This window comes from Natator depressus, chromosome 28 (assembly GCF_965152275.1).
Source record: "Natator depressus isolate rNatDep1 chromosome 28, rNatDep2.hap1, whole genome shotgun sequence".
NCBI lineage: Eukaryota > Metazoa > Chordata > Testudines > Cheloniidae > Natator > Natator depressus.
Genome location: NC_134261.1, coordinates 13,547,362 through 13,573,737, shown reverse-complemented (window position 1 = coordinate 13,573,737; position 26,376 = coordinate 13,547,362). Strand labels below are relative to the sequence as shown.

The window sequence follows — 26,376 nt, the reverse complement described above, 5'->3', positions numbered from 1 at the left end:
ACAGAAGATGTTTTTATACACACAGACCATGAAAAAATGGGTGTTTATCACTACAAAGGGTTTTCTCTTTCCCCACCCCACTCTCATGCTGGTAATAGCTTATTTAAAGTGATCACTCTCCTTACAATGTGTATGATAATCAAGGTGGGCTATTTCCAGCACAAATCCAGGGTTTAACAAGAAGGTCTGAGGAGAGTGATCACTTTAAATAAGCTATTACCAGCAGGAGAGTGGGGTGGGGAGAGAGAAAACCCTTTGTAGTGATAAGCACCCAGTTTTTCATGGTTTGTGTGTATAAAAACATCTTCTGTATTTTCCACAGTATGCATCCGATGAAGTGGGTTTTAGCTCACGAAAGCTTATGCTCAAATAAATTGGTTAGTCTCTAAGGTGCCACAAGTCCTCCTTTTCTTTTCACTTTTAAGTTACTAGATCCCCTCCAGAGGAAGGCTCACCAGGCTGCAGCAGCCAGCTGTGGTGGGTGCCTGCAGGGAGGGTCAGAACAGGGATAGGAAGAGGCAGATGGGTGGACACTAAGACCGAGGGGTGCCCCAAATTTTCGGCTGCCGGCAGCTGCGTATGCTGCATATGCCTAAGGACGGCCCTGCCTCCTGTTCTTGCCAGGTTCTGTGACGGTCACTCTAATTTAAGGTTTCGCGTGCCAGTCATACATGTTAACGTTTTTAGAAGGTCTCTTTCTATAAGTCTATAATGTATAACTAAACTATTGCTGTATGTAAAGTAAATACGGTTTTTAAAATGTTTAAGAAGCTTCATTTAAAATTAAACTAAAATGCAGAGCCCCCCCCGCCCCAGACCGGTGTCCAGGAGCCGGGCAGTGTGAGTGCCACTGAAATCAGCTCGCCTGCCACCTTTAGCACGTGTAGGTTGCCTACTCCTGGTCCACATCTTGGATTTTCTTTCTGCTGAATGTTCCTAAACTATGGCCTGTCCTACCCATCCACAGAGCTGAAAATCTTCTTCAGGGCACTTATCATCTCCTGCCTCAGTTACTGCAACATCGGTTTCTCCGACCTTGACCAACGCAGTCTTGCCCTGCTCATATCCATTCAGAAGCAAACACCTACAAAGCTACCGCATATGTGACCTATGAGGAAAGGTTGAAAGTACTGGGCATGTTTAATCTTGAAAAAAGACCTGATAATGGTTCTCAACTATGTTAAAAACTGTTATAAAGGGGGAGAGTGATCAATTCGTCTCCACGTCCACTGGGTTAGGACAAGGAGTAATTGGCTTGATCTGCAGTAAGGGAGGGTTGGGTTGGCTAGTAGGAAAAGCTTTCCAACTGTAAGAGTCATTAAGTACTGGAATAGGTTACCAAGAACGGTTCACAGAATCATAGAATATCAGGGTTGGAAGGGACCTCAGGAGGTCATCTAGTCCAACCCCCTGCTCAAAGCAGGACCAATCCCCGACTAATCATCCCAGCCAGAGCTTTGTCAAGCCTCACCTTAAAAACTTCTAAGGAAGGAGATTCCACCACCTCCCTAGGGAACCCATTCCAGTATTTCACCACCCTCCTAGTGAAATAGTGTTTCCTAATATCCAACCTAAATCTCCCCCACTGCAACTTGAGACCATTACTCCTTGTCCTGTCCTCTTCTACCACTGAGAATAGTCTAGAACCATCCTCTCTGGAACCACCTCTCAGGTAGTTGAAAGCAGCTATCAAATCCCCCCTCACTCTTCTCTTCTGCAGACTAAACAATCCCAGCTCCCTCAGCCTCTCCTCGTAAGTCATGTGCCCCAGCCCCCTAATCAGTTTCGTTGCCCTCCGCTGGACTCTCTCCAATTTGTCCACATCCCTTCTGTAGTGGGGGGGGGGACGGGACGAAAACTGGACACAGTACTCCAGATGAGGCCTCACCGATGTCGAATAGAGGGGAATGATCACGTCCCTCGATCTGCTGGCAATGCCCCTACTTATACAGCCCAAAATGCCATTGGCCTTCTTGGCAACAAGGGCACACTGCTGACTTCTATCCAGCTTCTCGTCCACTGTAATCCCCAGGTCCTTTTCTGCAGAACTGCTGCCGAGCCAGTCGGTCCCCAGCCTGTAGTCGTGCATGGGATTCTTCCGTCCTAAGTGCAGGAAGAACTCAGGTTCTTGTTTCAGTCCCGCCACTTGAAAAATGTTTCCAGCTGGCTACCAGAAGACAAAAAGCCTCTGTGGAAGGATGCTCCCCTTGCTTTTTCCTCACCTATCTGAGCTTCCTTTGTATCCCTTCCTGCTTGATGACTCTGTTTACTGCTTAAATGCAAACGAAGCAGGGCACACATTCCTTTGTTTAGGAAAGACCAGTTTGCCAACCTCAGTTTGGGCAGGGCTGTGGCTTTTGGACCGTGTGGTAATAACTTTCCTACAGGGAAATCTGACAACTTCACATATAAAGTTGCCACACACCTTTTATCAGGCCAATAAAAACCAGCAGATTATGATTTTCAAAATGATACTTCCCAAGGCGTACTTTGTACAAAGATTTTTACACTAGTGTGTCAGGTGTGAATCCAGGAGTGTGTTAGGTAACAGCCTCCCTGCTAAGAGGGGGAAATCCATATCCTTCTTGCTCTTGGTTTGCTCTGTGTCAGTGTCTGGGCAATTGGATCTGCCAGTGTATTCTTAAAAGCTCCATTGATATGGAACCTAAGGAACAGACAGCTTGGCAACACCCATGTCTATGTCTCTTCACCTGCCCTGAGAGCAAACAGCCCTTTTCTAACCACTAGGGAGCAATGCAGCACATAGGGGGAAATGAGGCACAAGCAGGATTCATAAAAATATTACAAAAAATCCCCACTTTGTCACAGCCCCATTAAACTAAACCACATTATTCCGACAGTAAACACCCCAATATCCCCGTGTTCACCAATATTACAGAGCTGCACCATCTCATTAAAGGGGGTCTGGAGAAATGGGACTACATAGAAGTGGGAGGGGATGAGACATAGGGGAGGGGAGCGTTGGGGGATCAGGAGTGGTGGGGTAATCCCAGTGAGTTTACGTACTATCCCTGCTGAGGCCCTATTAATTTGGAGCCGGCACTCCATCCGTATTACATTCCATTTTCACTTGGTTGTACAGATTTTCCCCAAAAATTATTATTTTCACTCCTCTTCTCTCTCCGTGACTCAGTGCCTGCCCCCGTCCCCACCACATGCAAACACCTCTCCCCCACCCACTGTGACCCCAGCCACCATCTCTGAGTCCCTGTGTTCCTCCCAGCCACAACACGACCCCTTCCCTGGCCCAAGTGAGTGTGTGTCCCGGGCGATGTCATAGGTTGGTAGTGAGACTTCTTGAGACACAGAGAGTCCCTTCCCATCTGCAGCAGCCACAAACTCTCCTCCCAGCAGGCTCCTTGGATCTTTGAGTCCATCCCTCCTGAAGTCACATGGGCCAATTCTTATTTTTCACATTCTCCTTTCCTAGAGGAATTAGAGTCTGTTGGTCCTAAATTTCTCAGGCTTCCCCACACTGGGGGATGTTCATAACCCCCCACCCCCATCACACCTGACTTGCTAGATTCGCTAATGCCTCAAAATGTGCTCTCCTGACATCTACTGCTCCTGACAGCCTGCATTCAGTGTCATCCCTGCTCCCTCCTATTCCTCCAGTCCCGGCTTCCCTATCTCTCGCCTTCTCTCTGGGCCTCTAAGGTCAGCAAGAAGCATTTGCAGGGGACCTTCAATTCTGGCCAGAGCCTTCGCTTTCCAGGACATGGAGTTACCGTCTCTGTGTTCTAGGAGCCCCTTTGATGTTGAGTGTCTGTCTGTTGTGTGTTCCTGACAGAGGTGGAGGTAGTTAAATCCCCCATAAAAAGTGTGTGACCATAGGTGCCGACTCTATTCAGCGGCGTGCAGGAGGCGCTGGGCAGGAGAGGGAGGAGCAGGGACAGGAAGAGGCAGGGGAGGGGGTGGGAAGGGATGGAGTGGGGGGTCAAGCACCCCCTGGGAGCAAGGGACGTTGGTGCCTCTGAGCACCTGGGGGGGGCTGCCCTGGATTTTACTGCTTTAAAATGGGCTGGGATTAAAATAATGAAACTTTTTTTGTTTTGTTTTTGGTGACAAATGAATTCACCTGATCTTCCTGAGCAGGGTTTCCAGTGTCCAGACCTGATGTGAGCTCCCAGCTGGAACGAGTGGAAGAGCCGTGGGTCCCGGACCTCCAGGGCTCGGAGGAAAGAGAGATCCTGAGATGCACCTACCCTGGTGAGCAATCATTAAACAAACTCAAAAACGGCCTGTGCCTGAAGGAAACAGCTGGGATTCCCTACAAAGTCCTTGTGAGCTCTCCGGGTTCAGCAGGTGTCATATGCTCACAGCCAATACCACTCGTGACTGACACCTGGCAGTAGCTCCCTCCCTGACCTCCCTTCTCCCGTGAGTTTTTGGGTGGGATGTGGAGGCAGAATTGATCGTCTCCTGACTCCCTGTGGGGGAGAGTTTGGGGAAATTCAGGTCCTGATGTTTCCTGTCTCTCCAGCACAGACTTTGGTTTGCTCTCTCTTTTCCGTTCCTGTTTCTGAGGTTTCCTTCTCTCTCCCAGCAGGTGAGGGGACGGTGAGTGGGAGTGTGGAGCAGAATCCTGAAGAGGAAGATACTGAACAAAAGGAACTGCACAGGGTATTATCACGAAGATCCAAAGGGAAAGTGCCCAGGAGTTCTGAGCGGGGAAAAGCTTATGAGCATCAGCAGAGGCCAGAGAGGCAGCAGGGAAACCAGCCAGGGGAGAAAGTGGGTAAATCGATTAATTGCCGGGGAACACATAAACACATCAAGGAAACCACAGCCCGGCAGAAGATCCTCAAAGGAGAGAGAAAAAACACAGGCACGGAGTGTGGGGAAAACTTCAGACGATGCTCAGACCTTATTAACCATGAGAGAATTCACATGGGAGAAAGACCCTATGAATGCTGTGAGTGTGGGAAACGCTTTGCTCAGAGTTCAGCTCTTATGATACATCAGAGAATCCACACAGGGGAGAGACCCTACGGATGCTGTGAGTGCGGAAAAAACTTCACTAACAGCTCAGCCCTTATTACGCATCAGAGAATCCACACAGGGGAGAGACCGTATGAATGCAGTGAGTGCGGGAAAAGCTTCACTCAGAGCTCAAACCTTACTATACACGAGAGAATTCACAGGGGAGAGAGACCCTATGAATGCTGTGAATGCGGGAAAAACTTCCCTCGGAGCTCAGCCCTTATAAGACATCAAAGAATCCACGCGGGGGAGAGACCGTACGAATGCGGTGAATGTGGGAAAACCTTCACTGAAAGCTCAGACCTTCTTATACACCAGAGAGTCCACACAGGAGAAAGACCCTATAAATGCAGTGAGTGTGGAAAAAGCTTCACTAAGAGATCAGTCCTTGTTACGCATCAGAGGATCCACACAGGGGAGAGACCCTACGAATGCGGTGAGTGCGGGAAAAGCTTTACTCAGAGCTCAGCGCTTATTGCACATCGGAGAATCCACAGAGGGGAGAGACCTTATGAATGCCGTGAGTGCGGGAAAACCTTCACTGACAGCTCAGCCCTGATTCAACATCAGAGAATCCACAGCGGAGAGAGACCCTATGAATGCCGTGAGTGTGGGAAAAACTTCGCACGTAACTCAGCCCTGATTACGCATCAGAGGATCCACACAGGTGAGAGACCCTATGAATGCTGTGAGTGCGGGAAAAGCTTCCCTCAGAGCTCAGCCCTTACTTATCACCAGAGAATCTGCCAGTGCAATAAGCATAATTAAGACCTTGTCTATGGCTCTCAAAAGATTTTTTTTTGTTTGTTTCTTTAATACTTTTGCTAATTCCCATATAGTCACCTTCAAGGCTGTTTGCACCATTTGCTTCACCGTGGTCCTGTAGGTCCCCCAGGGGAGTTGCCAACTTCTGCTTTTTGCAGCTAGGCCTTCTTTTGGGTGAAGCCCAAGGTCCTTTCTACCAATGAAGGGATTGTATGTCCTGCCTGTCAGGAATGTCCTTCAGACACAGATGGGGGAAACTGGGGTTATCTCAGCTAGCCACACTGAGGTAAAATATTCATTTCCACCGTGATTTTAGAGGCATTAGCTAGCTCAACTATTCTTGCAGGAAAGACTTGACCCATGTCTAGATGCCCAGGTTATAGGAAACATTTCCTCATGACCTGACCTAACCTCTGTCATTTTACTAATCTCAACAAACTTTAAGCATCACCTTTATACTCCTCCCACTGCAAAGCAATTGTTAAAGTCACCGAGTCCCCTCTTTGGGGACCAATCGTCTCGTTCCCAGTTGTTCTCACATTGCTCTGAGTTGGGATGAATAGCAGTTATGTCTGGTACTCTTATCCTCATTTAAAATATATGTAACTATAACAAGGAGCCTGGGTGGGGAAAAGTGTTAATTCAGCTTCTGTGATGCTGAAGGAGATGGGGTGAGTCGGGGGGGATTCTCTGATTCCCCTTCATCCCATCAGAGTTACTCTCTGTCCGAGCCATGTAGAATTTATCTTTTCCACCTTCACACTCTCCACCTCCCAAAGGGTCACGTGATGAAGTGTTCTCAGCTCACTTTGCCTGGGAGTCACTCTTTGATTTCCTTGATCCTAAATCAGACTCATCAGAACTGGAGAGGAAAGTGTCCCAGACCCGGGAGAGGAATCTGAATGTATCCAAAACATAGATTGATCATAATGAGTTTAAATGCCAGTCTCCATCCTTTTGCAAAGCAGCTTCTGGGCTTTTTCCTGCTGAGTATGGATTGTTTGCAGATTAGAAATTTGGCTGTTCCCCCACACACACACACTATGATAATGCTAAAATTTTACTAAATAACATGACTCGACAATATGGAAAGAGTACTGAACAAAGCACATTTGAACATATCAGAGAAGAACACTGTGAACCCATTGTCCTGATTGTGAGCCATCAGATATAATCTGCTCTGGAATTTTATTTTATATAAAACTGAAAGTGTCTTATTCCTCTCAGTGTTGTGGATTTTTCTCGCTTTCCTAAAGACCATTTGGTTACATAATGGGACACTAGTTTACTTTTGTTTGAGGGAATGCAGCTCAGATTTATTGGGGACTTTGAGACAAATGGCTATCTGGTAAAAATAGTCATTTATTTTATTCTTGCTTTTCCACCACCCCTCCATGATGACATGGAGGGAATTCTAATGCAGTTCGGTCAACACAGGAGAATACTCCAATAGGACATGCTACCAAGGAAACATTTGTGTTTTTCAGAGTAGCAGCCGTGTTAGTCTGTATCCACAAAAAGGACAGGAGGACTTGTGGCACCTTAGAGACTAACCAATTTATTTGAGCATGAGCTTTCGTGAGCTACAGCTCACTTCATCAGATGCATACTGTGGAAACTGCAGAAGACATTATATACACAGAGACCATGAAACAATACCTCCTCCCACCCCACTCTCCTGCTGGTAATAGCTTATCTAAAGTGATCACTCTCCTTACGATGTGGATGATAATCAAGTTGGGCCATTTCCAGCACAAATCCAGGTTTTCTCACCCTCCGCCCCCCCGCCCCCAAACTCACTCTCCTGCTGGTAATAGCTTATCCAAAGTGACCACTCTCCTTACAATGTGTATGATAATCAAGGTGGGCCATTTCCAGCATAAATCCAAGTTTAACCAGAACGTCGGGGGGGGGGGGGGTTAGGAAAAAACAAGGGGGAATAGGCTACCTTGCATGATGACTTAGCCACTCCCAGTCTCTATTTAAGCCTAAATTAATAGTATCCAATTTGCAAATGAATTCCAATTCAGCAGTTTCTCGCTGGAGTCTGGATTTGAAGTTTTTTTGTTGTAAGATAGCGACCTTCATGTCTGTAATTGCGTGACCAGAGAGATTGAAGTGTTCTCCGACTGGTTTATGAATGTTATAATTCTTGACATCTGATTTGTGTCCATTTATTCTTCTATGTAGCGACTGTCCAGTTTGACCAATGTACATGGCAGAGGGGCATTGCTGGCACATGATGGCATATATCACATTGGTGGATGTGCAGGTGAACGAGCCTCTGATAGTGTGGCTGATGTTATTAGGCCCTGTGATGGTGTCCCCTGAATAGATATGTGGGCACAGTTGGCAACGGGCTTTGTTGCAAGGATAGGTTCCTGGGTTAGTGGTTCTGGTGTGTGGTGTGTGGTTGCTGGTGAGTATTTGCTTCAGGTTGGGGGGCTGTCTGTAGGCAAGGACTGGCCTTTCTCCCAAGATTTGTGAGAGTGTTGGGTCATCCTTCAGGATAGGTTGTAGATCCTTAATAATGCGTTGGAGGGGTTTTAGTTGGGGGCTGAAGGTGACGGCTAGTGGCGTTCTGTTATTTTCTTTGTTAGGCCTGTCCTGTAGTAGGTGACTTCTGGGAACTCTTCTGGCTCTGTCAATCTGTTTCTTCACTTCCGCAGGTGGGTAGTGTAGTTGTAAGAATGCTTGATAGAGATCTTGTAGGTGTTTGTCTCTGTCTGAGGGGTTGGAGCAAATGCGGTTGTATCGCAGAGCTTGGCTGTAGACGATGGATCCTGTGGTGTGGTCAGGGTGAAAGCTGGAGGCATGTAGGTAGGAATGGCGGTCAGTAGGTTTCCGGTATAGGGTGGTGTTTATGTGACCATTGTTTATTAGCACCGTAGTGTCCAGGAAGTGGATCTCTTGTGTGGACTGGACCAGGCTGAGGTTGATGGTGGGATGGAAATTGTTGAAATCATGGTGGAATTCCTCAAGGGCTTCTTTTCCATGGGTCCAGATGCTGAAGATGTCATCAATATAGTGCAAGTAGAGTAGGGGCGTTAGGGGACGAGAGCTGAGGAAGCGTTGTTGGAGAGTGAGTTTGTGTGTGTTGGGGGGGTTTTTTTTGGGGGGGTGGTGAAAAAACCTGGATTTGTGCTGGAAATGGCCCACCTTGATTATCATACACATTGTAAGGAGAGTGGTCACTTTGGATAAGCTATTACCAGCAGGAGAGTGAGTTTGGGGGGGGGGCGGGGGGGGCGGGGCGGAGGGTGAGAAAACCTGGATTTGTGCTGGAAATGGCTCAACTTGATTATCATGCACATTGTAAGGAGAGTGATCACTTTAGATAAGCTATTACCAGCAGGAGAGTGGGGTGGGAGGAGGTATTGTTTCATGGTCTCTGTGTATATAATGTCTTCTGCAATTTCCACAGTATGCATCCGATGAAGTGAGCTGTAGCTCACGAAAGCTTATGCTCAAATAAATTGGTTAGTCTCTAAGGTGCCACAAGTCCTCCTTTTCTATTTGTGTTTTTAATTCTCCGCTATGAAATGCTGAACAACCCACTCCAAATTCTACAACTTACTGAAGGAACTGCATGCGGTCACAGCATTGTTCAGTTCATTAGGCCTATATTATCTCAGGTGACCTGAGAAGAAAGTACCACCAGATGTGGCTTGGAGTTTTGTAATATGCTCATGCATTTGGTTCCCATTGAAGTTATAAGCCAGGCCCCACTGGAGGTTACGCCTGAAGATATCTCCTAGCTAATATTTTGATTGGTGAAATGTTGTCCCTAACTATGCAAATATGGAGGAAATAGAAGCAGTGTTTTTGTTGAACTAACCCTTAGTAGGTGCTGCAAAGGAGCATACAATGAAACCCGTGCTGAACACCAGATAGCTGGAGAAAAATAGCTATTTTTTTTTTTACCAGAAACTCTGCCTCATGTAGCTGACAGAGATTCTGATTCAGGTCTGTGTCTGGTTGCGAACAGAGAACTGTGCCCCCAGAGAGATCGGCCCTGAGGCTCCTATACCGCGACTGGGGAGAAATTGGCACCTTGGAATGGGATCCACAAAACCTGTCATGCGACCGGGAAATACTAAGCCCAACCCCCTGCCAGAGAGCAGTGGATCTCTGCTTCTGATCCACAGACTGGGAACTAGCCGGCTTAGGTGCCAAAGTCATTTCTGCTGAGAATGAGGGAGGCACCGGCCTCACTCCACCCCCAGCACCCAGAGGAGAAGGCAGGCAGGGCACCTACCGTATCACGGTCAGCCTCATGGGCAGAGCAGTCAGCCCCAAACTTTTCCCGAGGGCAAGCCGCCAACCCACCTGAAGTTTGACTTTTTGGGGACCCACCATTATCCCTTCTCTCCTCTCCCCTTCCCAGCTGATTCCTTCCCTTCCCCTCCCCTGCTCCCCCGAACCACCCTGCTGGTCTCCCTTCCCTCCCCATCACCTCTCAAGCTGCCAGCCTCTTGCTTCTCCCTCCTCTTCCCTTACAGTCGTCGGGGTTTCCGGCCACAAGGGAGCAGCAGATCATCTGGGTCTGACCTCAGGTGTAGCACAGGCCACCGACATCACCCAGCACCGCACGGTAACCCATCAACCACAGGGATACCCCGGGAGCCTGAGCCATTCTGTGCCCCAGCCAGAGAACAGGAGGGACCCAGGGGCACCAGGGGCTGATGCCCGTGCAGCAGCAGGGAAATGCTGATGAGAGGTATGCCCAGATAATCGTGGCAAGTGACTCACACCCCATGCTGCAGAAGACGCTGGGGATGGTAGCTTCCATGAAATGCCTGGCTGGGGCGGTGAGGATCACGGCTCTTGTGACATCTGTGGCAGGGCTGTTGCGGATCCCCAGCTCGCACAAAGCCTGGCTTCAGTGGTGGGATAACAGGGGGCAGGGAGAGCTCAGTGGTTTGAGCATTGGCCTACTAAACCCAGGGTTCAATCCTGGAGGGGGGCCATTTAGGGATCTGGGGCAAAAATTGGGGATTGGTCCTGCTTTGAGCAGGGGGTTGCACTAGATGACCTCCTTGGCTCTTGGAAATCAGAGCTCCCACAAAGTACCTGGCTGGTCTGGTGGGGATCACGGCTCCTGCGAAAGGCCTGGCTTTGCTTGTGGGAATCCCAGCTCACAAAGAAATGACTTGCTGGGGTATCACGGCTCCCATGAAAAGCCGGGCTGGGCTGGTAGGGATCACTACTACTGTGGTGGGTGCCTTCTGGGAACTCTTCTGGCTCTATCAATCTGTTTCTTCACTTCCGCAGTACGCATCCGATGAAGTGAGCTGTAGCTCACGAAAGCTCATGCTCAAATAAATTGGTTAGTCTCTAAGGTGCCACAAGTCCTCCTTTTCTTTTCACTACTATTATGAAATTCCTGGATGGGCTGGTGGGGATTAGGGCTCCCTCAAAGGGGCTGGCTGGGCTGGTGGAGCTTGTAAATGTGCCGTGCTCGCTCAGACGATAACCCTGGTGCTCACCAGGCTAAAGGAGCTGGACCTGCCGTACAGCAAACAGTTCAGGCTTCATGGGAATTATAAACTCCGTTGTCTCTTCGTAACTCCCTTGATTGGTGAAATACAGAACTCAGAGCAGCTGTGAACTCTGTAGGCTAGGGGTGTGGGTCAGAGATTTCACATCCAGTGCTGGACCAGTGATACCCTGGGGATGAGTATAATCAGTGGACTTGGAGAGCTATGTTAGGTCCACCCCGTTATACCCCATAGAACCTCCCAATAGGAGCCAGACCTGAACCCAGGGTAGCGTGGACCAGGCTAGTTCAGTCTACACAACAGCCTAGTCCCTGCATTCCTTTCATTTGGCCAATGGCAAGGCTCAGCGGCCAAGACACCAAAGATGAGTTCATAAACAGGGGAGAATAAAGTGCGGCTCTATGTTTATTATCTTGCCGTGATTCCAGATTAAATGTACTCAGGTTAGAAACAAAGATAAAACATTTTTTTCATAATTGTCAGGCTGGAAATCTCAGCCTAGGATCTGAAATTCTAGACCATACTAGAATCTTGCATGTCTTTTTTGTGTGTGTTAAATATCAGATTTTAGCCTTCTAGGTCATGAAGGAAACATGATCTGAAAGGCTCAAAAAGTAGGAAAGAAATAGTATGTAGCATTTCTTAAATGATTCATGATTTTTAAGGCATCCTCAGGACTTTTGAGACCTGACTCCTAGTCACTGCATGCTGGGAACTGCAAAAATAATGTGTATTTTAGTTCCTCACCACCTGGGCAGTCCCTGCTGTGAGAGAGGTGCCTCACCTGTTGTCAAGACCAGAAGTTGTGGGAGCGAGCAGAAGGCTGCAGCCTGAGAGGCACCAAGAGACGGTACTCTGCCTTGCCCTTGTAACGATGGCTGCCTGAAATCTCCACCACTTGGTGCTTTGCAAGCGGCGTCACCCTGGAATGCAACCCCGGCTGCTCCCAACCCTGCCTTCGGGAGCTACCGTAGCCCAGCAGCCATGATGCATGCTTCACCGAGGACCATTGCAACAGTAGGAGGAGGGGCTCTACAACCTATCCTGAAGTGAGCTGTAGCTCACGAAAGCTTACGCTCAAATAAATTGGTTAGTCTCTAAGGTGCCACAAGTCCTCCTTTTCTTTTTGCTGATACAGACTAACACGGCTGTTACTCTGAAACCTGTACAAATATTTGTTTTGCAACTGTAAACCCATCAGGAGGGAGGCATCATTAAGTGTGACATACTGGTGTATCACCAGAGGTGTCATCTCCTCTCCATCAAAAGGCAGCCCATAGACACCAGACAAGCCTCAGTGGACAAAAGACTTGTTGATTCTCCCCCCACAGCCAGGAAGAGGAGAACTCACCCCATCGGCTTGAACTCTGGGGGGGTGCGGGGGGAGGGAATAAAAATCCTGGTTAAAAGAACAATTATGTCTACGCTGCTTCAACTCTGAGGTTGCAAAGAACCCAACCAAGTCAGGCAGCCAAGCCCAGGCCTCTGCCCCCAGCAAGCGCAGCTGGGACATGAAATGGGAAGAGACGAGGAGAATTGTTTGTAATGTTTTATTGACAGTAAGTAACTGGAAAGCTGGAGAGTAAAAAGCGTAGGGGAAAGGAGATCCCCAGCCACTGAGGACAGTCCTCTTAATGGCATCACAGTAGCACAGACGTGCAGGAATAACAGAGGGAATTACTGCGTGACAGTCTCACTTTCAGGAACATTTCATAAATCTCTCCCTCTCTCATGTTCTCTTTTCTTCTCGGTGTTTTCCTAGCCCTCACTTCCCATCCCTGTTTATTTTTCTAGGTCTCTCCCACTGGCCTCTCTCCTCCCTGACACAGATCATTGGCTTCTCCATTCTTTCCCGATTTTATCTCCTCCCCTCTTTCTGCTCCCAGGCTGGTTCCCCTGCCAGACATATTTTCCTTTCACGCTTTTCATTTCTAATTTGCCACCATCTCTCCCAGGCTCTCCCTTTCTTCTTGTTTTATTTTAATTCACATTTTCGTCTCGCTTCTCCTAGGCCCTCTGGTTAAACCCGCCCTGTCCCTGCAAACCTCAGGAGTTTGCAAAAAAAAGAGACTGACCCAGAATGATGATTTTTTTCTAAAAGATTATATGATGGTTTTTGGTCTCTCTGCACCCCTGCCCATCCCACGTGTGTGTGTGTGTTTGTGTGTGACAATTTCACAGTGTGGCCAGCTGTCCCGGAGTGACAGGGGAAGGTGACTTTGGCCCCTGCAGGAGAGGTTCTGGCTGGGAGACCCCCTGCGTGAGATCTAATGACACAGATTTGCACAAGACACTCCCAGCTGCTGCAGAGCTTCCAGCTTCCCCCCCGCCAACCCTCCAAATACTAATTAATTAATCCTGTGTCCCTGGCCAGCCCCCACATCTTCCCAGGGGTGCGGGAACACTTTGTATAGGGGAGGGAGGGGCGGAAAAAGCCATTGAACAGAACAGTCAACCCTGTATATGATGGAAACCATTTCAAGCCAGGGGATGCTGCCGCACCCCCAGCCCCCCTCGTTCCAGCACCGATGTGTCTGTCTCTCAGGGCAGCTCCGGGGGTTCTCCCCGCTCTTCCAATCCCTGGTGCTGCAGGGAGGGAAGGGGCAGGAGCTTTCAGGGGTCACAGGGATGAAGTGCCGGGGGGGCTGGGTAGATGGGAGCCCTCCAGGGTCCCAGAGACTGGGATGATAGCTAGCGAGAGAAGCCCAGGGTCAGAGTCATCCTGGACCACGGAGAATAGTGAGAAAAGAGGCGACAGAAAACCGTGGGGCAATGCGAGTGGCTGCTCTACCTGCGTCACTCCCTGCTTTCCCTGGTTTCAAAGTCCAGCGACTCCAGGGAGCCTGCAGGGTCGCAGAGACCACAGGGAGAGAGCAGGCCTCCGCAGGCATAGAGACTAGGGCACCGGAGGCTGGGCAGGCTGGCTTTTGGGTCCCCCACGGGGCACAGCCGGAGCCAGGCTCTCCACACCCAGAGCCAGGGGCGGATTCTCTCCCCCAGCACGGAGCCCGGCGGGAAAGTGAAGATCGGGGCCTCGCTAACAGCATCGAAAAACGTCAGCTGGCCCCGTTCGCAGTCCAGACAAACCCGGATCCTGCTGGGGACCCAGCCCAGGGGCAGGCGGGTGGCCGGGGAGGTGAGAGCCCGGAACTGACCCCACCAGCCCCGCTCCACCGCCCAGATCCCCTCCTCGGGGTCGAGGTTGAGCCATCCCTTCCTCCTCACAGACTCTCTGGCCACCCCCACCGCCCAGTGTCCCCCCTCCTGCACCCTCACCTCCACCTCCCAGCAATGTCGCCCCGAGGTGAAGCCCTCGCGGCCCAGCACACAGAGCTCAGAGTCAAATCTCTCCGGGCTGTCGGGCAGGGCCTGCCGTGTGCGCCCCCATCTCACGCTTCTCCTGTCCGTGGAGAGGACGAGTTCGGGATGAGCCGTGTCTGGATCCAGGGTCACATTCACTGGGGGGGGGAGAGAGAACCAGAGGGTTAGGGGCAGAGCCGGAGGCAACGGGTTCTTCCTAAAAATGTGGGGGAGAGGAAGAGGCCCCGCCCCCCTAAGTGGCCCCGCCCCCTAAGTGGCCCCACCCCCACTCCTCATCTTCCTCCTAAGGCCCTGCCCCACCCCGGCCAAGCCAGAAGTTGGATCCAGGGAGCCACCATGATAAGAGCCACCCGGGCAGCTGTGGGGAGCTGTGGGTCTCCACCTGCCCTGGGAGGGGGACCTGGGTGGGGCGGGGGGGCTGCTCTCAGGCCCCCCCACTCCAGGCAGGTGGAGAGCCCATGGCCCCCCACAGCTGCCGGGGCGGCTCTTCCCCGGGCCAGGCTCCCGCTTCCAGCCTGAGGAGGGGCCGGCAGGGGGGCTGGAAAGCCAGGCCCATCCACTTTCAAAGGCGGGAGGGTCACGGCCCCTTGGACGCCCCCCCGTTCTGGCACCCCTGGGCAGAGCGCAGCCCAGGGGTGGGGTGGGGGCGGAAGGAGGTTGGGACCATTTCTCACAGTCCCCAGCAGCCCTGCTCTGTCTGGGACAGTCCTGGATCCGGGCAGCTGCCTCTGTCCGGGGCCCTGAGGCGGAGCCCTGCCTGGAGGAAAGGCCGGATGTTGGAGAAGAGCCATGGGGGACAGCCAGTCCGCTGGGGTAAAGGAGGGGGTGCTTGAGTGCTGGGCCGGAAAGAGCGTTTCTGTCCATCAGCACGGGCATGGCTGAGCACCCAGGCTGGCGTCGGGATTGCCCGCGCCTGTGACTTGAGCGTGGGGAATCTCCTCACTGTATTTCTATTCCGGGCTGTGTGTGACGGTCGGCATCGGCTTAGTTGGTAACTTCAGCTACCCGCTCATGAAGACGTTTTCGCTGGAGTTTTCTCATGGCTGAAAGACAATCTCCACCGGCAAACTCACCTTGTCTGTGTGCTCCTGGGGGTTCCCCTCTTTTTGTCTCCAGTTTAGGCGGCAGAATGTCTGGAGGGGGAAAGGAGAAAAGAGGGGGGATTTCAGGCTGTCCTATTTATAACAGCATCCCCACTCTGAACTCATAGAACTGTGCGTTAATCATGACAGAGAAACAGACACAGAGACACACTCAGGTATTTAATATAAATTAATCTGAAGCCTTCTCTTCCCTCTCATAAGGATGGCCATACTGGGTCAGACCAAAGCCCAGTGTCCTGTCTTCTGACAGTGGCCAATGCCAGGTGCCCCAGAGGGAATGAACAGAACAGGGAATCACCAAGTGATCCATCCCCTGTCACCCACTCCCAGCTTCCGGCAAATAGAGGCCAGGGACACCATCCCTGCCCATCCTGGCTAATAGCCATTGAGGGACCATTCAGGCATCTCCCATGCAATCAAGAGCCACGAAGCCTCACGACCATCGCAGGATATACAATCTGCAAGAGAGAGAGAGTTACTTTTCCCTCCTCCGCCCCCGCCCCTTCAGACTCCAGCTGGTTTGTTTTTTTCACTTGCTGCCTTTTGTCATAAACTAGACCCAGATCATGCAAAGATTTTTTGTCATAACAGGAACTTTACCCACTTAGGGCCCTTTGACACTAACGGGCTGTTCAGAGCTTGCGAAATCCTGGCTCTGATTGTGAGCTGTTGGCTCTGTTTACTCAGCGTCTCTACAGAGAGCGGCATGACGGGGCCCTCATCCACCATAGGCAGAAATATGAACAATAATAGAATCATTTTATCCATGGGGAAACTGAGGCAGGGGGCAGGCTGGCTCACTGGGCTTGTACCAGCTACAGGAGAGAGGGGATCCCATTCATGCCTCCGCTCTTCAGTGGCTGCACGGCCCGGTGCAGAGATCGGCACGGGCTAAGGACGTGCAGAAGCCAGCCAGAGTTACATCCCTATTACAGTGACCCCCGTCTGCCTGGGCCAGCGTGCGCGTACCAGAGGCCCAGCTTGACGCTGCCCACCTCCCTCTATCCATCGTCCACCCCCTCCCTCTTCCACCCCACCTGCAATGCAGGGACTGGATCATAGCGATGGACTGGATCCAGATGGAACGCGTGGCCTTTAATTTTGGGTGCCAACCTTGAGGACCCTGTGGTCTGGTTCTCAGAGGGGATGGGCACCTGCAGCTCCCACTGACTTCACCTGCAGCTGAGGACGCTACACAGCTCTGGAGCATGGGCCCTGGAGTTCTCAAGTTGGGAAAGAAACTCCAGTGGCCAAAACTAGGCCATTTTGCGAAATTTGGGCCTGAATGTTGTGATCTTTGGTAAGTCATGAATTGATGCGAGACATCTTGGTGCCTGGGCCCCAGCTACCTCGTTCTCTGCTTTCCACTATTTATTACATTAAGTATTGGGAAGTGGTACAAGGGTCATTTCTTCTGCTCCCGTTTGGACAGACCGAGACTGTGTGATTATGCTGACTTGCTTGGCTTTGGCCTACTTAGGAGTTTGCTTGACATAAGGAACTGTTGCTTTAAATTACCTTGTTATTAAGTGATGTGTTCATAAATTGCTATGTGGCCCAAAGAGATGTTTTGACCACACAATGTGCTGAAAGACAACAGACCCCCAAAATGTACTGCCCAGGAGCAGTTAGCAAAGTCACAACAACCCCCCTGTACAGAAAAGGGTCAAATTGGCCTATGCATAATCAGTGATAATCAACCAATCAGAAAAGAGAACAACAACATGAAAATATGTTGGAAAGCAAAAGCCTTGGCCTTAAAAAGTTCATGCATGTGTATTGTATGAGTTACATAATATATATTTAATATTCCGAACACTCAAAGGTGATTGGAAAAGAACTAATACATATATAATTTTCATGTGTATAATATGTTGGACATTGTAAGGGGTAGTCAGAGCATCATTGGAGAAATCCGCCTATGCCCCAGGAGATGGTAACTGGCCAGTACTTCTTTGTCATTCCTTATTTTAATAGTAATTGTAATTGCAAGGCATGCTTTTGGGACATATAAAGGTTTGAATTCATAAAGCTGAGTGTTTTGGTCCCCAAGTGTGTGGCATTCTCACCCAACAATTAAATAGATGCATCATCTAATTATGAACCAAGTGGCCAGAGCCATTCTCCTTCCACAGTCTCACAGGTTTATCCCAATTTTCCCTCCTAGATACCTTCGAATTTCCTCAGAGTCTCCATTAGAGCATCAGTTTTCAGGGAGAAATCACCGAGTCTCACTTCCAGTTCAGGAGAAATCTCCACTGGCTGCTGGAACTTCCCCCTCTCACAACTGTACAGAAACAATTTCACATAGTTATATTTCATTTAGTGACTCATTATAAGTTCTTGCTAGCAAGTTGCTGCTGTAATGGGCCTGGAGTTAGAATTCCTCTCCTTCTCCCAGCTTCAGAGCAGGTGAAACAAAGGCCAGGGCAGTGCAACCTTCCGCCCCAGAGATCCCAATCATATTCTTCAACTCTGGCCTGGAGAGACCAGCTCTGGGGATAAAAGGGGAATTGAGTCTCCATAGCTAATTCACTCCTTGACCTCCAGGCTCTCAGGGACAGGAGGTTCCCATGTTAAGTGTTGTAAAAATCTGCTCACTAAAGACCGCAGGGATGTAATATCTCTAGGAAATACTTTAGGTCGATCTTTCCCACTGAATGGATAATTCCAGAGTCGTCCATAAAAGGTGAGAACTTCAGGATATGTATCAAAAATGTGACCTTCCCCACATATTTGGCTGTAGAGCCCCGGAGAGATGTGGTGCTAACATCCTCTCCAAGCTCTTCCCTAGCATTGTGAAATGTGAGGGGGTGTGAGGGAGACCCATGTATCTGCTCGGGGTGCATCTAACATCCTAGAGGAGAGAGAGAGAATTTCAGCCCTACCTGACACACATTTCATATTCCAGGGAAGAGATATTGCAAATATAGAATCATAGGACTGGAAGGGACCTCGAGAGGTCATCTAGGCCAGTCCCCTGCACTCATGGTAGGACTAAGTATTATCTAGACCATCCCCAACAGGTGTTTTCTAACCTGCTCTTAAAAATCTCCAATGATGGAGATTCCACAACCTCCCTAGGCGATTTATTCCAGTCCTTAACCACCCTGACAGTTGGGAAGTTTTTCCTAATGTCCAACCTAAACCGCCCTTGCTGCAATGTTAAGCCCATTGCTTCTTGTCCTATTCTCAGAGGTTAAGGAGAATAATTTACCTCCCTCCTCCTTGTAACAATCTTTTATGTGCTTGAAATCTGTTATGTCCCCTGTCAGTCTTCTCTTCTCCAGACTAAACAAACCCAGTTTTTTCATTCTTCCCTCATAGGTCATGTTTTCTAGACCTTTAATAATTTTTGTTGCTCTTCTCTGGACTTTCTCCAATTTGTCCACATCATTCCTGAAATGTGGTGCCCAGAACTGGACACAATACTCCAGTTGAGGCCTAATCAGCGCAGAGTAAAGCGGAAGAATTACTCCTCATGTCTTGCTTGCAACACTCCTGCTAATACATCCCAGAATGGTATTTGCTTTTTTTTGCAATATTGCAACACTGTTACAGTGTTGACTCATATTTAGCTTGTGATCCACTATGACCTCCAGATTCCTTTCCGCAGTACTCCTTCCTAGGCAGTCATTGCTCATTTTGTATGTGTGCAACTGATTGTTCCTTCCTAAATGGAGTACTTTGCATTTGTCCTTATTGAATTTCATCCTATTTACTTCAGACCATTTCTACAGTTTGTCCAGATCATTTTGTATTTTAATCCTCTCCTCCAAAGCACTTGCAACCCCTCCCAGCTTGGTATCGTCCGCAAACTTTATAAGTGTACTCTCTATGTGATTATCTAAATAATTGATGAAGATATTGAACAGAACCGGACCCAGAACTGATCCCTGAGGGACCCCACTCATTATGCCCTTCCAGCCTGACTGTGAACCACTGATAACGACTCTCTAGGAATGGTTTTCCAACCGGTTATGCACCCACCTTATAGTAGTGCCAGCCAGGTTGTGTTTCCCTAGTTTGTTTATGAGAAGGTCACGCGAGACAGGATCAAAAGCCTTACTAGAGTCAAGATATACCACACCTACTGCTTTCCCCCTATACACAAGGCTTGTTACCCTGTCAAAGAAAGCTATTAGGTTGGTATGACAGGGTGAACTCACCCTGCACTCGTCGGGGAAGGGTTAACCCCTCACTGTGGGCTGGGCATACTCCAGATGTAGCACTCGTATAAAAGGAAGCAGCCCAACTCAGTCTGGGCTGGCCACCAAGGAGGAAGGATGCTCATTGCTGGCTCCAGCCCAAGAGCAGCTGAAACTCCTGACCGTGAAAGTCGGAGACCCAGACTGATGCCCAAGTGCCGGTGGATGTCCAAGAGGGATCAAAGTCACCAGGAAACACATGCACCGAAAAGCCCGGAGACCCTGACAACACCTCAACTACAGCTCCAAAAGATAAGGTAGGAAGTGGCCCTGATGGGGGACTAGCTATAGTCCAGTAGGAAGTGTTTCGGTGGGAGCCTCGCTGACTCAGTGGCGGGACACGTCGTCACTGTTAGGCACTGGGCCAGGCCCCCCTAGCCTATCCGCCACCCTTCCCACAAGTGGGGACCCATTGACTCTCGCCAGTAGGCCTTACTGCGACTGAGGGCAACTTCATTGACTCTGGCCGGGCTGCCCCGTGAATCAGGGTCAAGCCCGTTGACTCTGGCCGCTAGGCCTCACTCCCCTGCATACCAGGGTTACCCTGTTGATTTTAGTCCTTAGGCCTCACCACCTCAAGGGAAAGGACCGCTTGAGGGACAGGGTGAACTCACCCCGCACTGGACGGGGACACCCTCCCTGCCACATGTGGTAGAAAACGTGAGCAACAATCACTGAGAGGCCTGCGTTAAGAAGCCCAGGAAGAGAGAAGATGTGTTTTCCCCCTTATGGATACTTGTACTTCGCCATTTGGGGAATATTAGGCCTCGAGGTGGAGTCAGATAAAGACATTAAGCTGACTGTCCTGGGTTGTCCTTATTTCCCTTATAGCTTGGCACTAGATTTGCCCTTTTCCAGTCCTCTGGAATCTCTCCCGTCTTTGACTTTTCCAAGACTTTGGCTTAGATACCTCCTTAGTCAGCTCATTGAGTATTGTTGGATGTATTTCATTGGGCCCTGGTGACTTGAAGACATCAAACTTGTCTAAGTAATTTTTAATTTGTTCTTTCCCTATTTTAGCCTCTAATCCTACCTCATTTTCACTGGCATTCACTATGTTAGACATCCAATTGCTACTAATCTTTTTGGTAAAAACTGAAACAAAGAAGTCATTAAGCACCTCTGCCATTTCCACATTTTCTGTTATTGTTTCCCTCCCACTTCATTGAATAACGGGCCTACCCTGTCCTTGGTCTTCCTCTTGCTTCTAATGTATTTGCAGAATGTTTTCTTGTTACCCTTTATGTCTCTAGCTAGTTTAATCTTGTTTTGTGCCTTGGCCTTTCGAATTTTGTCCCTACAAACTTGTGTTAGTTGTTTATATTCATCTTTTGTAATTTGACCTAGTTTGCACTTTTTGTAGGACTCTTTTTAAGAGTAAATTAGTATTAGTAAACTCAATGGTTGCGTCATTACAAAACCTAAACTTAATTTCCCCAATACTAATTTCTCCCTACTATTACTCACACCTTCTTGTCAACTGTCTGTAATGGGCCACTCTCTTACCACTTCAAAAGTTATTTTTCCTCCCTGGGTATCCTGCTGTTAATTGATTTAACTTGTGAGACTGACCTCACACTTGGTAAAGCAACCCCCCATCCTTTCATGTATTTATACCTGCTCCTGTATTTTCACTCTGAGGTGCCACAAGGACTCCTTGTTGTCTTTATTGTTCTCTTGTCCCCTCCTACCATTCTTTAGAATCATGAACTCGACCATTTCATGATCACTTCCACCCAAGCTGCCTTCCACTTTCAAATTCTCAACCAGTTCCTCCCTATTTGTCAAAATAAAATCTAGAACAGCCTCTCCCCTAGTAGCTTTCTCCACGTTCTGAAATAATTTTTTTTTGCCAATACATTCCAAGAATTTATTGGATAATCTGTGCCCTCCTGTGTTATTTTCCCAACAGACATCTGGGTAGTTGAAGTCCCCCATCACCACCAAGTCCTGTGCTTTGGATGATTTTGTTAGTTATTTAAAAAGAGCCTCGTCCACCTCCTCTTCCTGGTTAGGTGGTCTGTAGTAGACCCCTACCATGACATCACCCTTGTTTTTTACCCCTTTTATCTTTAGCCAGAAACTTTCACAAGTCTATCTCCTAGTTCCATCTCAACCTCAGTCCAAGTGTATACGTCTTCGATATATAAGGCAAAACCTCCTCCCTTTTTTCCCTGCCTGTCCTTTCTGAGCAAGCTGTACCCTTCTATACCAATATTCCAGTCACGTGTATTATCCCACCAGGTCTCTGTGATGCCAACTAGGTCATAGTTGTGTTTATTTACTAGCATTTCTAGTTCTGCTTATTCCCCATACTTCCTGCATTCGTGTACAGACATCTAAGATACCGATTTGATTTCCCCCCATGTTCTCTCTCATCTCTCCTATGTCCCCACTATAACGGCCCCGGCTCCCCCCAGATACTTCCCTTCTATCTCACTGATCAACTCACTGAGTTTGTGAAGATACGGAACAAAAATATCCCCAATCTCCTTGTCCAGCTTTTCCAGCAGGAGTCACTCTTATTCCTCCAGGAACTGAAATTCAGACAATTTTCTGCCCCTCCTTTTATAGGAAAAGAGCTGGTCGGGAACATGAAGGCAGCCTGGGGTTTCTTCCTGTGTAGGAGGGAGAACTTCTTTGCAAACCCTGAGATTTCTGACACTCAACTGTACCCTGTGGTTACTTGGGAGAGGATCCTGTCCCACCTTTGTCCTTTACCCCCAATATCTCTGACGAGGGATGTTTCCATGTCGGACATGGTTAGGATGTTGTGTTATCAGTGGCCTCTGGGAAGGGAGATCCAGAGCCGCAGGACTCCGCATTACACTGACAGAGATGCCAGAGGGGGGAAAAATAGAATCAAATGATCCAACAATGCAAGAAATGACACAACCACAGTGAAAGCCACAAGGGCTAGAAAGCATCAGAGGGGTCGCCGGGTTAGTCTGGATCTGTAAAAGCGGCCTTTTCATGTATTGTGTAAATAACAGCGTTGTAACTCCCCCTTCTCCAGTCTGAAGGCAACGCTCCCACATCTTCCGGCCTGCAGCTCTCATAACTTAAACCTCACTGATCCTTTAACAGCTTCTGTTCTGTAACCAGTTCCCATATTTCACCAGCGGGAGCTGGTTTTGAAAAGGATTCAGCTCCTCAGATAAGTTTCCCACCTCAGGTATCTGGAAAGATTTCATTTTTTGTCTTGCACGCCACACTGCCAGATCATTTACGTTTTATCACCTCTCCCCTACAACACAGGCTTTACTGAGCTGAATGATGCAGTTACTGCTGTGCCAGGCGAAATTACACTGTATTTAAAATCCAGACTTACAACTCGTTGAACTTGACAGCAATTCCCTACTTTGTACACTCCCAGGCAGCCTTCTCTATGGGAACCACTGTGTGAGCTCTGTGAGCCCGAGACAGACTGCAAACCAGACAGACAGAACTTTGATGCTCTTCACAGAACAGTTTCAGAGACTCCTGGTGTTTCCCACACACCCTCTCCCCACCTGATCCCTGTGTTGCCTGCAAACTCAGCCTTTTGACTACTTTTGCAGATGACACTAAACTGGGAGGAGAGGTAGGGTAGGGATAGGATACAGAGGGCCCTAGACAAATTAGAGGATTGGGCCAAAAGAAATCTGATGAGGTTCAACAAGGACAAGTGCAGAGTCCTGCACTTAGGATGGAAGAATCCCATGCACCGCTACAGACTAGGGACCGAATGGCTCGGCAGCCGTTCTGCAGAAAAGGACCTAGGGGTTACAGTGGACGAGAAGCTGGATATGAGTCAGCAGTGTGCCCTTGTTGCCAAGAACGCGAATGGCATTTTGGGATGTATATGTAGGGGCATTGCCAGCAGATCGAGGGACGTGATCGTTCCCCTCTATTCGACATTGGTGAGGCCTCATCTGGAGTACTGTGTCCAGTTTTGGGCCCCACACGACAAGAAGGATGTGGATAAATTGGAGAGAGTCCAGCGGAGGGCAACAAAAATGATTAGGGGACTGGAACACGTGAGCTATGAGGAGAGGCTGAGGGAACTGGGATTGTTTAGTCTGCGGAAGAGAAGAATGAGGGGGGATTTGATAGCTGCTTTCAACTACCTGAAAGGGGGTTCCAAAGAGGCTGGATCTAGACTGTTCTCAGTGGTGGCAGATGACAGAACAAGGAGTAATGGTCTCAAGTTGCAGTGGGGGAGGTTTAGGTTGGATATTAGGAAAAACTATTTCCCTAGGAGGGTGGTGAAACACTGGAATGGGTTCCCTAGGGAGGTGGTGGAATCTCCTTCCTTAGAAGTTTTTAAGGTCAGGCGTGACAAAGCCCTGGCTGGGATGGTTTGATTGGGGATTGGTCCTGCTCTGGGCAGGGGGTTGGACTAGATGACCTCCTGAGGTCCCTTCCAACCCTGATATTCTATGATTCTATGATTCTATGAACAGCAGCCAGTTTGGCCTGAGCAGAGGTGCTGGAACGAGCGGGGGCTGGAAGCCAGGGCCCCCTCACTTTTAAAAGCATCCAATCTCTGCTCCAGGACCCTAATGCCCTCAGCAGCAGCGACCCTCTCTGGCCTGGGCAGCGCCCCAGCGTTGAGCAGCAGGGCTCGGAGCAGCCCCTGTATGCCAGCTGCACCCCCTGGCCGCCAGAGGCTAGCTCCCGCTCCCACGTGCACAGAGTCAGCACGAGTGGGGACGAATGCCAGCGAGATCCTTTGGGGGCCAATCAGAGCCAGGACTTGATTCCCCAAGCGTGTGCAAAAATTTGTCAGAAAAGCCCTCAACTTTAAGAAAAACTTTTCAGGGGGAGGGGCCATATTTTAAGAACCCCTTTGTCAAAGGAGGCACAGCGGATTTCAGGGCAATCCCAGTCTCGGTGCAGACGTTCAAGCACGAAGAAATGTCGTCCTGTAAACAGAAGGGGCTTCTCAATCTGACTTCCACTGGAGCTGGGGCTCCCCGGGAAGTTCCCAGCTCTCTGGCCGGCCTGAGGTTTCTCTGTGGCGCAGCCTGTCTGCACTGAGGGCAGGAGACGCGTGTATCCGACCCCCCCTCCCCAGCACTGGGTGGTTCGGGCTAGGCAGAAATTGCGCCCACTGTCTAGAGGGACAGGGTCTGTGAAATACACCAGACCCAGGGTGCAAGGAGCTTCACCCTGGAGACTTCTCCCCGGGTTCCCTGCACAGGGTAAATCTGGCTTTCCCGAGCTCGGGGGGGGGGCCTGGGAGAGTCACAGCCCCAGAGTCTTTGGGGAAAATGTAGCCACCTGGAGGGGTCAAAACTCCTGAGTCAGCTGCCAAAAATCAGGGAAACGATCCCTCAAAGCAGGGACATTAACCACAAAAATATTCTTTAAAGATGCTCTTGTGGGTTTGGTGTCTTTTGATACCTGACCCTCCCCTCCCCCGCCACCCCCAGGGGGTGGGTGAGAACTAGCAGAGCCCCTCACCCACATGTAGCCAGTAAAGTGATTTTGGTCTCTCTGCACAAGCTCCCGCCCCCCACCCCACATCTGCTGGGCCCCCTGCCCAGCCACTTATCCGGCCCCAACCCTCAAATCAATCCTCGCCCCCACCGCATCAGTTCTGCCTGCAGATCTGCTGGAGACCCAAGTCCTGCCCCTGCCCGCCCCCCACATCTGCTCCTCCCCATCGCCCACGCCAACCCCCCCCCCCAATCTGACCCTCCCCACAGGCACCTCCCCGCCTCACCTCTGCTCCTGGGGTTCTCCCCCTCCCCGCCCCAGCGCCGGGGGGCTGCAGGGCGGTCCGCAGCTCCCCTCCCCGCCGGGAGCTGTGGGGCTGGGGCTGGGGCTGGGGCAGGGCTGGCTGCTCGCAGGGGCGATGACCGTGGAGCAAACAACGTCTCTGCTCCCGATCTGCGCCAGGGAGCAGGCTCAGTCCCCAGCTGCTGACCCCCCCGCAGCCGCGCCCTGCACTTCCCGGGGGCGGAGTGTTTGTGCAGGGGCCTAAGCCTGTCCCGAGCGGGGGGGGGGGTGAAACACGGGGCGGAGCGGGGCAAAGGGTGCGGGGGTCAGAAAGGGGGAGGCGCTGGGGGCCCCCCCACCCCGGAAGGGGGCGGGGCAGTGGGGGGGTCAAAATTCCCACAAATGGGGTGAGGAGCTTTGGGGGTCCTGGCTGGGGTCCATCCCAGCAGCCCCCCCCTCACGCTGCCCCCCCAGGCCCCCACGCCTGCTGGGGTTGCCAGCCCTCCAGGACTGGCCGGGAGTCTCCCGGAATTGAGGATTCGTCTTTCCTTAAAGGCGGTGGCGTGTGATTCGGAGTCTCTGGCTGTGGGAACCGGAGGGCAACTCCCCTCGGGCGACGGCAGGCCAAGGCCAGCTGGGATTTCTCTCTTCCTTTAGCCCTCTGTAATGCTTCTTTGTCTCTGCCGCCTGGGTCTGCCCCATGGCTAGGAGCTCTGGCCAGCCCAAGCCCTTATAGGGGCTACTCTCTGCGGGGCAAGGTCTCGCTCT

General features: G+C 50.2%; 2 protein-coding genes across 5 annotated transcripts in view; one reads left to right on the top strand and one right to left on the bottom strand.

Moving 5' to 3' along the window:
• The window catches only part of LOC141978916 (uncharacterized), a 28,070-nt gene extending 15,237 nt beyond the window's left edge, over positions 1-12,833 (top strand). Inside the window, exons 4-7 of one of the 4 annotated variants that reach the window (XM_074941296.1) lie at positions 4,117-4,230; positions 4,571-5,671; positions 10,272-10,489; positions 12,010-12,833. In XM_074941296.1, coding sequence (XP_074797397.1) covers positions 4,117-4,230; positions 4,571-5,671; positions 10,272-10,483 — 1,427 coding nt within the window. In that variant the 3' untranslated portion in view covers positions 10,484-10,489; positions 12,010-12,833. Of the gene's footprint in view, positions 1-4,116; positions 4,231-4,567; positions 5,672-10,271; positions 10,697-12,009 lie in introns of those variants that run through there. The other 3 variants (XM_074941297.1, XM_074941294.1, XM_074941295.1) reach the window with 3 other exon arrangements.
• LOC141978932 (E3 ubiquitin-protein ligase TRIM11-like) overlaps positions 1-25,869 on the bottom strand; it is a 56,672-nt gene extending 30,803 nt beyond the window's left edge. The window contains exons 1-4 of the mRNA XM_074941328.1: positions 25,613-25,869; positions 17,866-17,981; positions 15,665-15,724; positions 14,547-14,728 (exon numbers count right to left, since the gene is read on the bottom strand). Coding sequence (XP_074797429.1) covers positions 14,547-14,728; positions 15,665-15,724; positions 17,866-17,890 — 267 coding nt within the window. The 5' untranslated portion in view covers positions 17,891-17,981; positions 25,613-25,869. The remainder of the gene's footprint in view (positions 1-14,546; positions 14,729-15,664; positions 15,725-17,865; positions 17,982-25,612) is intronic.
• Between the last annotated feature and the right edge of the window lie 507 nt (positions 25,870-26,376).